Source organism: Cyanistes caeruleus, chromosome 17, assembly GCF_971803275.1.
Source record: "Cyanistes caeruleus chromosome 17, bCyaCae1.hap1.1, whole genome shotgun sequence".
Lineage (NCBI taxonomy): Eukaryota > Metazoa > Chordata > Aves > Passeriformes > Paridae > Cyanistes > Cyanistes caeruleus.
In genome coordinates, this window is record NC_141717.1 from 2,093,312 (window position 1) to 2,105,780 (window position 12,469).

Here is a 12,469-nt window from a genome sequence, read left to right on the forward strand (position 1 = left end):
GCCTGGGAGAGCCATTGGTTGTCCCGTGTGCCAATCTCCAGAGAGCAGCGCCATTGGGAGACCGCTCGCGAAGGGAAAGCACTAAGCCCATTGGTTGATGCGAGGGGAGCACGAGAAGTGGATTGGCTGCGAAGCTCTGGAGGGTGAAGCCTCCGGTGAGATCGCGGCCTACGATTGGGCACAACATCTGTCAGTCAGTGGGGGAGGGACCGTGAGCCGGCGGAAGACGGAAGCGGGCGATGCGGGAAGGCAACATGGAGGAGACGGCTGGGGGTGAGCGGCGGGGAGGCCGCGGCCCGGGGGAGCCGGGATCCCGACCTGGGGGAACCTACTTGTCTCGCGGGGGATGTACCAACCCGAATGGCCGGACCTAGCGGGGGGGTCAGGACCCGGTTCCGCGGAGTTCCGAGGTGCTCGGGCCCAGCCGGTGCCGCAGCGTTCAGCCCGACTCCCGGTGAGGGGAGCTCCGGGCCGGGCTGGGCTCCCATAGGCAGCGGGCACCGGGCACCGGGAGCTGACTCTGAGTCTTGTCAGAAGCCCGGGCCCGGTTCCCGCGGCAGACAACACCGAGTAACTGGGCCGAGCGCGGAGTGCCGGGGACACCTCCCAGCCGAGCCCCGCCTCGCCCCTCCCCGGGCCCCTTCTCTCCCCTCCCCGCTGTGGGGCCCGCGGTTTTACCGTCGGCGGAGGTGCGGATGAGCTCTGCCATGGTGTGTGCGGGCTCCATGCCCCGGGGCCCAGCCCGGCTCGTGTCGGGTGCCCGGGATGCGGCCCCGGGTGGGCGGCTGGAGCTCCCCGCTGCCCCCGGCGCTGTCCCGGGCCGGAGACACCGGTCCCGAACGCTCCCTGCTCCGGGGAGCCGAGCCCAAAGCGGAGCCGGGAGCGCTGACAGCGCGGCAGGGAGTGGAAGAGAGGCTGGAGAGGAACGTGGGACTGGTAGGAAGCGACTGGTGTGGCACGGAGGAAGGAAACGCCAAGGGCCTGAGCTCACCATCAGCCTCCGGCCATGCCCGGGCCGAGCCTCACGAGCCCAGCACGTGTTTATTGCTCTGTTTATTGCTCTGTTTGTTGCTGTGCCGCCCAGCTGCCGCTTAGGTCATCGGGACAAGCCTCTGCTCCCCACGCACTGTCGTTATTGCCTTTGTTCTCCTTGTCCCTTTCCTGATGACAAAAAGCCTGTGGCACATCCACCTCTTCTTTCCCACTGCCTTACACTGAGGTCAGACCTCACCGGGGCTGGAGCTCCTCCCCAGGATCTCTGATCTCTGCTTCCTGTGACAGTGACAGGCCCCAGGGAGCAGCTGGAGCTGTGCTGGGGAAGTTCAGGTTGGATCTCAGGGAAAGGTTCTCCCCCCAGAGGTGCTGGCACTGCCCAGGCTCCCCAGGGAATGGGCACAGCCCCGAGGCTGCCAGAGCTCCAGGAGTGTTTGGACAGCGCTGCCAGGGATGGACAGGGTGGGGTTGTTGGGGTGTCTGTGCAGGGCTGGAGCTGGACTGGATAATCCCTGCGGGTCCCTTCTGGCTCAGGATATTTTGTGACTCTGTGATACACTTGCAGAGAGAACCAACCTGGCTGGGGTGCGGCACATCCTGCTCGTGCTGTCTGGGAAGGGCGGCGTTGGGAAGAGCACCCTCTCCACCGAGCTGGCCCTGGCACTGCGGAGCGCTGGCAAGAGGGTGAGTGAGGGTTTGGGTGCTGAGCTCTGGCTTTTCCCTCCCAGCCTTCAGCTGGGCTGGATTTTGCCCATCCTTTCCATGTGGGTGTCCTTGGTGGGCAGCATGTGGAATATCTGTGAAAATGCAGTTCAGGTAGCTGGATCAGGTACTGCACTTCACTTCTCTTTTATCTATTTTATTAAATCACCCAATATTTATTGCTGAAATTTGCACTGGGACATGACCTTGCTGCTTTGTGCTATCACTCTCACTCTGTGGGGTGAAGTGGGTGAGCTCAAGGACTCTTAAAACTGGGATAAGAAGGAAATGTATGGACAGGAGAGAGACTGAATTCCCTGAGGATGTTTTTAAAGGCTCTGTGCAGCCAGTGCCACTTGGGTTCTGGCATAAAGAACTTGGAAACACCCAGGAGATGCTCCTTGGGGAGAAGGAGCTCAGGAGAAATATGAAATTTAAAGCATTTGTGTTTCAAATGTGGCTGCAGAGGCAGTTGTGGAAGTGCTGTGAGCAGCCCAAATTTGGGTGGTTGGGGGTTCCTGAGCCCACCCTGCTGGGCCTGTCTGAAGGGCTGTGCCTGTCCCCAGGTGGGGATCCTGGACGTGGACCTGTGTGGCCCCAGCATCCCCCGCATGCTGAGGGTGCAGGACAGTGCTGTGCACCAGTGTGACAGTGGCTGGGTCCCCGTCTTCGTGGGCCAGGACAAGGCCATCGCCCTCATGTCCATCGGCTTCCTGCTGGAGAGGCCGGACGATGCCGTGGTGTGGAGGGGACCCAAGAAAAACGGTAACACCAGGGTTAACACTCCTGGAGAGGTTATTCCTTGGGGGAACGAAGGTCCTGTTCCACAAGGATGGGTTGAAGTCACTCGGATGGGGAGAGTGCAGCACACGTTGTGCTGACAGCCCTGTCCCCTCTCCCTGGGGCCCACGGCTCCTGAGCCACCTGCTGGAACCCACTGAGCTTTGGGTCTTCTTATCTGCCCCTTTTATTTCCATAGCTTTGATCAAGCAGTTTGTCACCGATGTGGCCTGGGGGGAGCTGGACTTCCTCATCGTGGACACGCCACCAGGCACGTCTGATGAGCACATCTCCACCGTGGAGGCCTTGAGGCCCTACCAGCTGCTCGGAGCAATCCTGGTCACGACACCTCAGGTAGGACACGGGGCTGGAATTCCTGGCAGGGAGCAGGTTTGGAGCAGGGAAAATGCACCCCAGGTTTGCACAGGGCTGTCTGTGGATGCTTGTTGTACACATCTGCTCTGGAGCTGCAGTCAGTGTGGCCAGAGAGATCCCCAATTGCTGCTGTTCCCCCCAGGCTGTGTCCGTGGGGGATGTGAGGCGGGAGCTGACGTTCTGTAGGAAGGCAGGATTGCGGATCCTCGGCATCGTGGAGAACATGAGCGGCTTCGTGTGCCCCCACTGCTCTGTGAGCTCTCCTGACCTTCTTGTCCAGCTTTGGGGCTGCTGTGGGCTCTTCTTTGTGCTAGCCTTGGGTGGAGAATTGGGAAATGCCACGAGGGTGATGCTGTGGGCTGGGGAGAGGAGACACTGCCGGCTTTGGGCTCTGCTCTGCCGAGGAGCGCTGGGAGAGGGCGGGGGCACAGGGAATGCCTGGGGCTGGAGGGTGGAGGGGAGCTGGCTCTGCTCAGGGCCTGGCAGCTCCTGCCCTGTCACACTGGGCTCTGGCCTTCCTGACTCACTGCTCTTCCTCCTTCAGGAATGCACAAACATCTTCTCCAAAGGGGGAGGCGAGGAGCTGGCCAAGCACGCCGGGGTGCCCTTCCTGGGTGAGTGGCCTGTGGAGCAGGGCTCTGCTCAGGGCTGGCCTCGTGGTGCTCTGGGAGGGCTGAGCACAGAGAGAACATCCCAGGGGCAGGTGGGCTGGGCTGTGAGCCCAGGTTTGAGCTTTGCTTCTCTGCCATCTAAACTCCTCACAGTGGGCCCCTGGCCCTGCTGGGACAGAGATGGTGATGCCAGCAGCTTGCTCTGACTGCTGATATCATGGTGACAATGTAAACAGGCCTGGAGCTCCATAAGAGCCATGCTGGAACGTCTGGAGCCTTCCTGAGAAATGGGGGCTGAGGGCTGAATGCTGTCCCTGGACAGGGCTGGGGTAAGGTGGGAGAGCCCCTCACATGAAGCACCAGGGTGGGGTGGAGTGGGGTCATGGACCCAGAGGAAGTGGTTGCAGGTGAGAATTATCTCCTGGAGAGCTCAGGGAGGGCAATGGTGGCTCTTCCCTGCCACTTTTCCTGGAGTTGACTGTGGCAGTGTGTTTTTTATCCCTGGATGCAGACCTTGGCCATACAGGGAGTGAGCTCTCACTCTCCCCTCCCCTGTTCCACAGGCTGCGTCCCTCTGGACCCCCAGCTCAGCCAGAGCTTGGAAGAAGGCAGAGACTTCATCCAGGAGTTTCCCAAGAGCTCTGCATTCCCTGCCTTGACTCACATTGCCCAGCAGATAGTGGATACTTCGCAGAGGAGCTCCTGAGGAGGGTGTGGAGCTGGACTAGTGCCAGACTGGCAGCCCCAGCAGCAGGAAGGGGATGCAGGAGCTGTTTAACTCAAACTGTCTGACTGGCTTGTGGGAGAGGGAGCACAGATTCCTGCTGCTGCAGGATGTTCCAGAGGGAAGCAGCTGCATCCCCTCAGCCTCAAAGAGACTCTGGTGCTGCAGTGTTGAGTGCTGTTCTTCCCTCAGCGTTCCCACACGGCTCTGATCACCTGGATCAAGGCTCCACGTGCTGCTGCCTTCTCCTGCTGCCCCTGCCTGATGGATCACACAGGACTTGCTTCAGTGGCTGGGTGCTCCCATGTGGAGCCAGGCCAGGCCCCTGTGCTGGGAATTCTCGGCTCACTGGCTCCTGCAGGGCTGGTGAGGGCACAGCTCAGGCTGGGAAATGCCTTTGGGAGCTGCATCCCATTGTGCTGGAAACGAGGCCTTGGGCCTGCCAGCCTTGTGTGAACTCAGGAATATTTTTCAAGGTTCCAGGCAGTAAACACTTTTCTTAAAATGCAAGTCTGTGGCTTATGTTTCTCCATGGCTTCAGGCCTTGCTGTATCTCTGAGTCTTAGCCCTTCATGTGCATCAAGGTGCTTCCTGCTTTTCCCTGGTTTCCTTGCTGGAATTCAGCTAAATCTCTCCTATAACAGCTTCAGGATCCAGCCTGTACCTTGACTTGCTGTGAGCAGGCCCTGGCAGCCCTTCATGATGCTTTGCCACAGCTGTTCTCCAGCCCCAGCCTGGGGCTCCTCTGTGTCCCCAGGTTGGTCCTTCCCAGCGTCCTGATCCCTGCTCCTCTTCCCACGGGGCCTGCTCTCCTCTTCAGGCTGCAGTTAAGCTGGGGAAGCAGTGAGGGTGGTGGCTTTGCATCTCATCTCCCTCCCTCCCACACTCTGAGCCACTCCTGCCTGCCTCTCTCCTTTGGGGCTCACCCTCACAGTGAGGTTTTGGGAAGATGGAATTCCTGGATTTCCACTAAGGAGAGTGGGTTACAGCAGGCAGGCACTGCCTGGAGGAGAGCAGGAGCAGCATCCAGCCCTGCTCCCGCTGCACAAGGACCAACACCTGAGCAGATTTCCCCTCATGCAATTTTCCAGGAAAGTTTTGCCTGACCTTTGGACACTTATCTGAGATTTGGAGAGCTGGGCAGTAGTGCTGGAATCTGTCAGGGCTGTTGGCTTCTGTGCATAGTTGGGCATTTCTTTCTCGCTCCCTGGGAACGTGTCACCCACCCAGGGCTTGCAGGATATGCTGGGAGCCCCCCAGGAGCCTGAATCCCTCACCCTGAGGGGCTCTGGGGAGAAATCCAGGCCACAGGCAGCACGAGCTTTGGAAAAAACATAACTTACAAGGTGGGTTGCAATAGCTCCAAAGGTTTATTTGTCTGCTGCCATTTATCAGGTGAGCAACGAGTGGCTTCCTGTGCCCTGCCTACACCTGCTGCTGCAAGGAATCGTTACAGCAAGTCCTCTGCCCCCTTCCCCAAGCTCGGGGGGGCTTTTAGGATTTCTCCACTGCTCCGTGGCAGGGAAACACTTTGTTCTGTCTCATAAAAGTCCTGGCCTGGGCAGGGCTTTCCCTTGCTGTGACTGCAGGGCTGGGGGTGCAGCGTTCCCCCATCCAGAGATGCTCCTGCTGAGAGCTCTGCCCTGGGGGCCGCTATTTAAATATTAAAGGGCTGAAATACTCAGTTTGAAGCCCAGGGGCGCTGGTGCCCATCCAGCATCTTCTGAGCAAGGCGGCTGCCGGAGGTGGTGGCAAATCTGTGCTGGGGCGGCCACGGAGCCCCAGCTGCTGCTGCTGCTGCCCCGGGGGGGCCGGGCCAGGGCCGGGGAGGTGGCGAATGAGGGTCCCTGGGAGGGCCAGCCCAGCTCAGCAGTGGGCAAAGCTCTCCTGGGCAGTGTCACGGAGGTCCAGCCCCGCCAGGCCCGGGGGGTGCCGGCAGGTGAGGTTGTTGTAGGTGTAGATGGGGACGTGGGTGTCGTCCCCCTCGGCCACCGACTGCACGAAGCGCGGCACCACGGCGGGATGCTGCAGGGAGAAGTCCCGCAGGCCCTTCAGAGAGCAGTTGCAGTGCCAATTGTTGCCCCCCAGCCACAGCTGCTCCAGGGCGAAGGGGGGACACAGGAATGCCACCGAGAAGGTCTCCAGGGAGTTATTCCTCAGGCTGAGGTACCGCAGGTTGGCCAGGGGGGAGATGACACTGTTGTCCAGTGTCTCCAGCTGGTTGTGGGAGAGGTCGAGCCAGAAGAGTCTCTGGAGCGGGCTGAAAGTGTCCTGGGACACCTCCAGGAGCTGGTTGGAGGAGAGGAAGAGGTACTCCAGGTTGCTCAGCCCCACGAAGAGGCGGGGCGAGAGGTGGCTCAGCCTGTTGTGCTTCAGGTCGAGCTCCAGGAGCTCGTGCAGTTCGCTGAAGCTCTGGTCCTCGATGAGAGAGATGCTGTTGTGCTGCAGGAAGAGCCGCCGCAGGCTGGAGAGCCCGGAGAAGGTGCCGGCCCGGATCCTGCCCACGCAGCTGTGCTCCAGGTGGAGGCTGTGCAGCTTGCTGACCCCCTTGAACACAAAGTCAGGCAGGACCTTGATGCAGTTGGCAGACAAGTGCATCACGGCCACGTTGTGCAGCCCCAGGAAGGCCCCGGCCCTGATGTCCTGCAGCTGGTTGTTGTTGAGGCTGAGCACCTCCAGCTGGCCCAGCCCCTCGAAGGTCCTTTCCGCCAGGCTCCGGATGCGGTTGTGCCCCAGCTGCAGCTCCTCCAGGAACTGCAGGTCCTTGAACGTCCTGGGCCTCAGGCCGGCGATGGAGTTGGTGGACAAGCGCAGCACGTGCAGGCTCAGGAGGCCCAGGAAGGTGTCCTCGTAGAGCGAGACCAGGCGGTTGTGGGACAGGTCCAGCCACCGCAGGGACTTCATGCCCACGAAGGCGCGGGGCGCGATGGCGTTGATCTGGTTGTGGTTCAGGTACAGCTTCTGCAGCTTCTGCAGCTTGACAAAGATGTTGATCTTGATGCCCTTGAGCGCGTTCCCGCTCAGGTCCAGCTCCTTCAGCTCGGTGAGGCTGCAGAAGAGCTGGTGCTGGAGGTAGGGCAGCTTGTTCCCAGCCAGGATCAGCTCCCTCAGGTTGGGCAGGTCATGGAACACCTTGTCAGGCAGCACCACCAGCGAGTTCCAGCCCAGGTTCAGGTACCAGAGGTTGGAGAGCCCGGCAAACAGCCCTTCCTCCACCTTGCTGAAGTGGTTGTTGTTGAGGCTGAGGGACACGAGGTTCTGGGTGTGCAGGAAGGTGTGCGGGGCCAGGTGCTTGAGGCGGTTGCGCTCCAGGTGCAGGTGGTAGAGGCTGCGCAGCCCGTGGAAGGCGTGCTGCTCCACGGAGCCCAGCTGGCTGCTCTGCAGGTCCAGGAAGTCCAGGGCTGATAAATTCCTGAAGGCGGCGGCCGGCAGCAGCGTGAAGTTGTTGCCGTCCAGCCACAGGGCTTTGGCGTTGTGGGGCACGTCCTCGGGCAGGCGGCTCAGGTTGCGGCCGCTGCAGAACACGTTCAGCTCCTCGCTGTAATCGTCCAGGCTGCAGGCGCAGGGCCCGGGGCAGCGCGGACCCTCCCCGTCCCCCGGCTCCTTCGGGGGGTCCCCCCCGGGGGGCTGGGAGGCAGCGGCCAGCAGCAGGGCCAGGGGGAGCAGGAGGGGGATGCCTGCTGGGGGTGGAGGAAAGGGGACACTGTCAGTGCAGGGCTGTGGCCGCTCTAGGGGACACCCCCGGGACACCCCCGGGACCCCTCGGCCGGGTGCCGGCACCTCTGGGCCAGCGGTGGAGGGGTCGCTCCCAGCCCGCTGCACACACGGGGAAGCTGCGGGAGTTTTCCAAGGCCGGATCCCTTGGGAATCCCAAAATCACCCCCCTGCTCCTGCCACAGCTCTGACCATTCGGCTGCAGGGACTCCCCCAAATTCATCTCTGTATTGCAACGGCAGCTTCTCCCTTTCATGGGGAAAGGCCCCCAGACCCCTCTCCCCCTTCCTCCCCAGCTGCCCCCTCTGACCCCCCAGCACTGAAGGATCTCGGTGCCCATCCCTGCCCTCCCCATCCGGGTTTGGGCTCTGTCCTGCAGCGCCCGCAGCCCCCGCAGGCAGCTCGGGGCCCCCCAAAATGTCATATTAGCAGCGGAGGAGGAGCAGAGTAACCGGACTGGAGCCCGGGCAGAGCCCGAGCGTGGCCCCCCCAGTCCCTGCCTGTCCCCCCAGCCTGGCCGAGGGCAGTTCCAGCCTCACCTTTGCCTGCGCTCATGGCGGCGGGCAGGGCAGGGCAGGGCAGGGCTCCCGCTCCGCTCTCCGGCCCCTCCGACTGCGCAGGGATGGATGGAGCAAGCACCTTGACGCCTGTCCAGCCGCCCGCCCGGCCGGGCTTAACCCCAGTGCTGCTGGGGCTGAGCCTCGGGGCCAGCCCGGCCGGGCAGCGGCTCCTCGCTGCTCCCCTGCGGGGCAGCTCGGGACAAGGGCACGGAGCGAGGTGTCCGGAGCCCATGGGCCTCCTGCAGAGGGTGGTCCTGCCACACGTGGGGTTTGGGTGGGCTCTGAGCGTGGAGGGAGGAACGGGGCAACCTCGCAGGGTCCCACCGCTGACCCTGCCCTGCTCTGCAGGGGATCCTCGCTTTCCATCAGGACACAAAATCCACACGCTGGGGTTTGGAGCATCCGTAGGACGCAGGGATTGAAGGTCTGGGGATCAGCCTTAGTGTGAGATGGGCTGAAACACCTGAGGGTTTATGGGGAAACGGGAAGAAACTCTTCCCTGTGTGGCACTAAAAACCTCGGGGGCAGAACCTTCATCCCCTCCAGGGCATTTTCCCATTTTCCCTCCTGTCTTGGAGGTGGGGATGGTGCTGGGAGCTCTGCACCTTGCTCTGCCCCCCGCTTCTGTGGCAAAGGGGAAACAGAGAGCAAAGCCAGGGTCCGGCTGAGGCTGTGGGGGTCCCCCCCTCCTCTGTGTGCCCGTGGGATGAGGGTGGGTGATGCTCCAGGGCTGGCAGATCACACTCTGCCCTGGCAGCTCATCAAAACCAGCCCCGGGAGGTCGCTGACCTCACTCTGTGTCCCAGCCCACCAGGCTCCAACACAGGAATCTTTTACCAGTTTCCAGGAAAGACAAAGAAAGAAAAAACCCCAGCAAGAGCCCTGTGGCCAGAGGCTGCCGGATAGAAAAGCCCTGGCTAAACCTCCCCCTGTCCTGGTAGCCCCGCTCCTCCCTGGAGATGCCCCGGGCTGGCACCGCTCACCCCCACCCTCCCCAAACCCTCTGCCCTGGGGTTCCTCTTCCCAGCCCTGGCTCCCCCAGGCTGGGGTGGGAGGAGCAGGTGGAGCAGGGATTCTCTCCCCCACCATTCCCACAGGACCCCAGCACGCTCCCACCTTGCCCCTTCCCACGGGAGCCTGGCATTTCCCCACAGGCCACACCTCACCAGGCATTGCCATGCCCATGGGAAGAGGTGACATCCAGGAGAGACATCCAGGCTCCAGAATTGCCACCCAACTTTCCCACAGGCTGTTTTCTCTCTTCCCTTTTGGCCTCGAGTGGAATTCTCCTCCCCCTCTATTTTAATCCTGTCTTCTGGGAATTTATAGATCAGGAGGGAGAAATGAGGGATAGGGATACGTGCACCCACTAATAGGCACTGAGCACATATTGACACAAGGTGTAATCAATCTGGGAGCTAAGAAGAGCTGAACCAGCACAGCTCAGCCAGCCAAAACCCACAAAACCTAGTTGGGAAGTTTAAACAAGGCCTGCCTGCAGCAGGGAGCAGGTTTATCACTGCCTCCAGCAGCTCCCCCCCAGGGAAATATCGAATGAGATGCAATGGGAAAATAAGGAGGGTAAATAAGGAAATCCCTTCCCACTGTGGTTGTGGTGCAGGGAGGAGCTGGACCCATCTCCACCTTTAGAGATCCTTGAGGCATCTCCTCCAGGCCTATTTCCACCTCTAAACCTCCCTGGCAGCCTCTCCTCCTGTGCCAGCAGATGCTGGGACCCTGCAGGTGTTGGTTCCTGCCCCCCAGACCCCCTCTGCTCAGTGATCCACAGCTCCACAGCCACTCTGGGGACCTCGCTTTGGGTCCCCACCATGGGAGTCCCCTTCCCAGTGTGGACCCCCCCATCTGATCCCCCCACCACTTCAGCTCCAGCAGATAAACTCCCTGGCTGGGACCAAAGTCTGAGCCCCTCCCCTGGTTGCCATGGAGAAGGCTGTAATGGTATTATGAAAAGCAGCAAAATCATTAAAAAGTAGTTTTTAAACCTATTTAAACTTTAAGGAATCATTTACCTTCCCCAGCAGCTCTCCTGTGCCTGCAGGTCCTTCCCCAGGGAGCTTTCCCAGTCCCTATGGGTGGGACATGCCAGCAGCTGTCCCTGTGGTGTCCCTGGGCTGGCTGAGCTGGGGAGGGGACCGGGATCTGCTGTGGGAGCTCAGGAGATCCCTGCTCCATCCCCAGCCAGCCAGGGTGAGCGCCCAGAGGCTCCACCAGGGCTACAGCACCCACCCCATGGGCCCTGAAGGGAGCAGGGAGGTGACACGTGGGCCACTGGCACAGCTCAGGGAGTATTTTTAGCAAATCTTGCCAAATATTGTTCCTGTCTGGGGGAGAGCATCTCACGTTGCCAGGGTAACCAGCGCTCCTGCTCCTCGTTCAGGACCAAAAGCGTGCCCAAAAAAGAGGGGAGGGGTGACACCACAGGGTTTGTGCCACTCTTCTGGGGACACCAGCAGGGACCAAGGCCCAGGAGTGGGGCTTTGCCTGATGCTCTCTGTCCAGCCACATTTGGGTCATCCTGGTCCCTGCTGCTGGACATGGGCACCAGGAAGTGGTGGCAGCTGCTGGTGAAGGTCCCCATCTCTGAGTGCCACCTGCTGCCCTGCCACAAAGCAGGGGCTGCTGTGGGAGCTTGGGAAAGGTTCCTGATGCCAGTTACTGTCCTGGGGGCCACATGGAACCACAGCACCAGCCTGGCCAGACTGCTTGGGCTGGGAGAGGTGAGGACGTCCCCAGGACGTGACTCAGGGTGGCCACAGCCATTGCTGGAGGCCAAGATGGGAAAATTCCCAAACACTGCAGTGTGGGGAAAAGAGGGGACCCTGGGAGCAGGGATTTGGAGGTGCCTGAAGGCAGGAGGGAAGTGGCTGTGGGAATGGAGCTGCACTGGGGGAGTGAGCAGAGGGAAGGGAGGCCACCCTGCCTAACTCATCCCATGACAGTGCCAGGGTGGGCAGGGAGATGGGAATGGTGTTTTCCATGCCCCGTGTCAGCTCTCCTGGACATGGAGGGAGCAGCCTGTTCCTCGGGGTGCCTGGGTGGAGGGACGGGCTGGGTGAGGCAGAGGGACCGCGCTGCTTCCCCTGGCTGTGGTCACAAGGCTCCAGCCCCACCCCCCCTGCCCCATCCCAGCCCCCGGGGATGCCAGGGGGTGACAAATGGGTCATGGGGTGGCAATCGGTGCTGGCAACCCACGAACCCCCCAACATCTCCTGGGCTGCATCACAAGAGGGGTGTTCATCACAAGAGATGATTCTCCCCCTCAGCTCCCTCTGGAGCTCACCAACATCCATTCCTGGGATCCCAGGACAGGGATGGGCCAGAGCAGATCCAGAGGGGACCCTGGAGATGGTTGGGGGCTGCAAGAACCTTTCCTGTTCTTTCTGGGGGAGCTGAGAGAGGATCTGCAGCCCCCTCCTCCACTCCCTTCTCCAGGCTGGAGAAGACCTTGTGGCAGCCTGAGGGCTTGGGAAAGTGACAGAGAAAAGCTTTTCCTAGAGCAGGGAGAAAGACAGGTGATTTAAACTGGAAGAGGGTGGATTTAGGCTGGCTATAAAGAGAAAATGTGCTGGGGGGGATGGGTGGGGGCCCAGAGGATTCCCCATGGCTGGGACAGCCAGGCTCGGGAGGTGCTGCCCTGGCATCCCGGCAGGAATTCGGCAGAGCCGGGAGCGGACGGGAATTCCCTTTGCTGGCGCTGGAAGCCAGATGGAGCCAGTCACTGCAGAACTCCGTGAGCCTCCCCGCTGCCCCTGGGGACACGGGGCCATGCGGGACCCCGCCGAGGGCTGCCAGGAGAGAGGTGACAGCAAACAGGGGCTCGGTGCCTGAGAGCTCCAGAGCTTCTCCTGGAGCTCCTGCGCCTTTGGGAGCGGCTCCATCTCCTCAGCCGCATTCCCGGGGCTGCGCACCCGACAAGAGGAGGGAAAAGCTCAGGACAGAGCTGGGATTTGGGTCCGGTGGGGTTGAGTGCTTTAGTCCGGAATGGGGGT

The 12,469-nt window shown here is 61.3% G+C and overlaps 2 protein-coding genes across 4 annotated transcripts; one reads left to right on the forward strand and one right to left on the reverse strand.

Moving 5' to 3' along the window:
* The first annotated feature begins 82 nt into the window (after positions 1-82).
* On the forward strand, positions 83-4,695 carry NUBP2 (NUBP iron-sulfur cluster assembly factor 2, cytosolic). Of its 3 annotated transcripts, none has more exons than XM_086854643.1 (7): positions 105-273; positions 1,559-1,677; positions 2,262-2,460; positions 2,675-2,829; positions 2,993-3,103; positions 3,395-3,464; positions 4,025-4,695. In XM_086854643.1, exons 1-7 carry the CDS (start codon positions 240-242, stop codon positions 4,165-4,167), a joined length of 831 nt encoding a protein of 276 aa, XP_086710769.1. In that variant the 5' UTR covers positions 105-239; the 3' UTR covers positions 4,168-4,695. The 3 variants fall into 3 exon arrangements, with proteins under 3 accessions (XP_086710770.1, XP_086710769.1, XP_086710768.1); XM_086854642.1 differs by having other exon boundaries at positions 241-454; XM_086854644.1 differs by lacking the exon at positions 2,262-2,460 and having other exon boundaries at positions 83-273.
* An 841-nt stretch (positions 4,696-5,536) lies between these two features.
* Positions 5,537-8,454, reverse strand: IGFALS (insulin like growth factor binding protein acid labile subunit). Its single transcript, XM_086854961.1, has 2 exons — positions 8,439-8,454; positions 5,537-7,865 (listed from the first exon to the last, which is right to left on the reverse strand). The coding sequence occupies exons 1-2, from the start codon at positions 8,452-8,454 to the stop codon at positions 6,052-6,054; spliced, it is 1,830 nt and encodes a 609-aa protein (XP_086711087.1). The 3' UTR covers positions 5,537-6,051.
* Between the last annotated feature and the right edge of the window lie 4,015 nt (positions 8,455-12,469).

Excerpts from the sequence above, each read along its gene's own strand:
- NUBP2 (XM_086854642.1), top strand. The coding sequence starts at position 361 with ATGGCCGGACCTAGCGGGGGGGTCAGGACCCGGTTCCGCGGAGTTCCG. Across the intron at positions 3,104-3,394 it reads TCGTGTGCCCCCACTGCTCT|GAATGCACAAACATCTTCTC; the intron begins GTGAGCTCTCCT and ends TTCCTCCTTCAG. Across the intron at positions 3,465-4,024 it reads CGCCGGGGTGCCCTTCCTGG|GCTGCGTCCCTCTGGACCCC; the intron begins GTGAGTGGCCTG and ends CCTGTTCCACAG.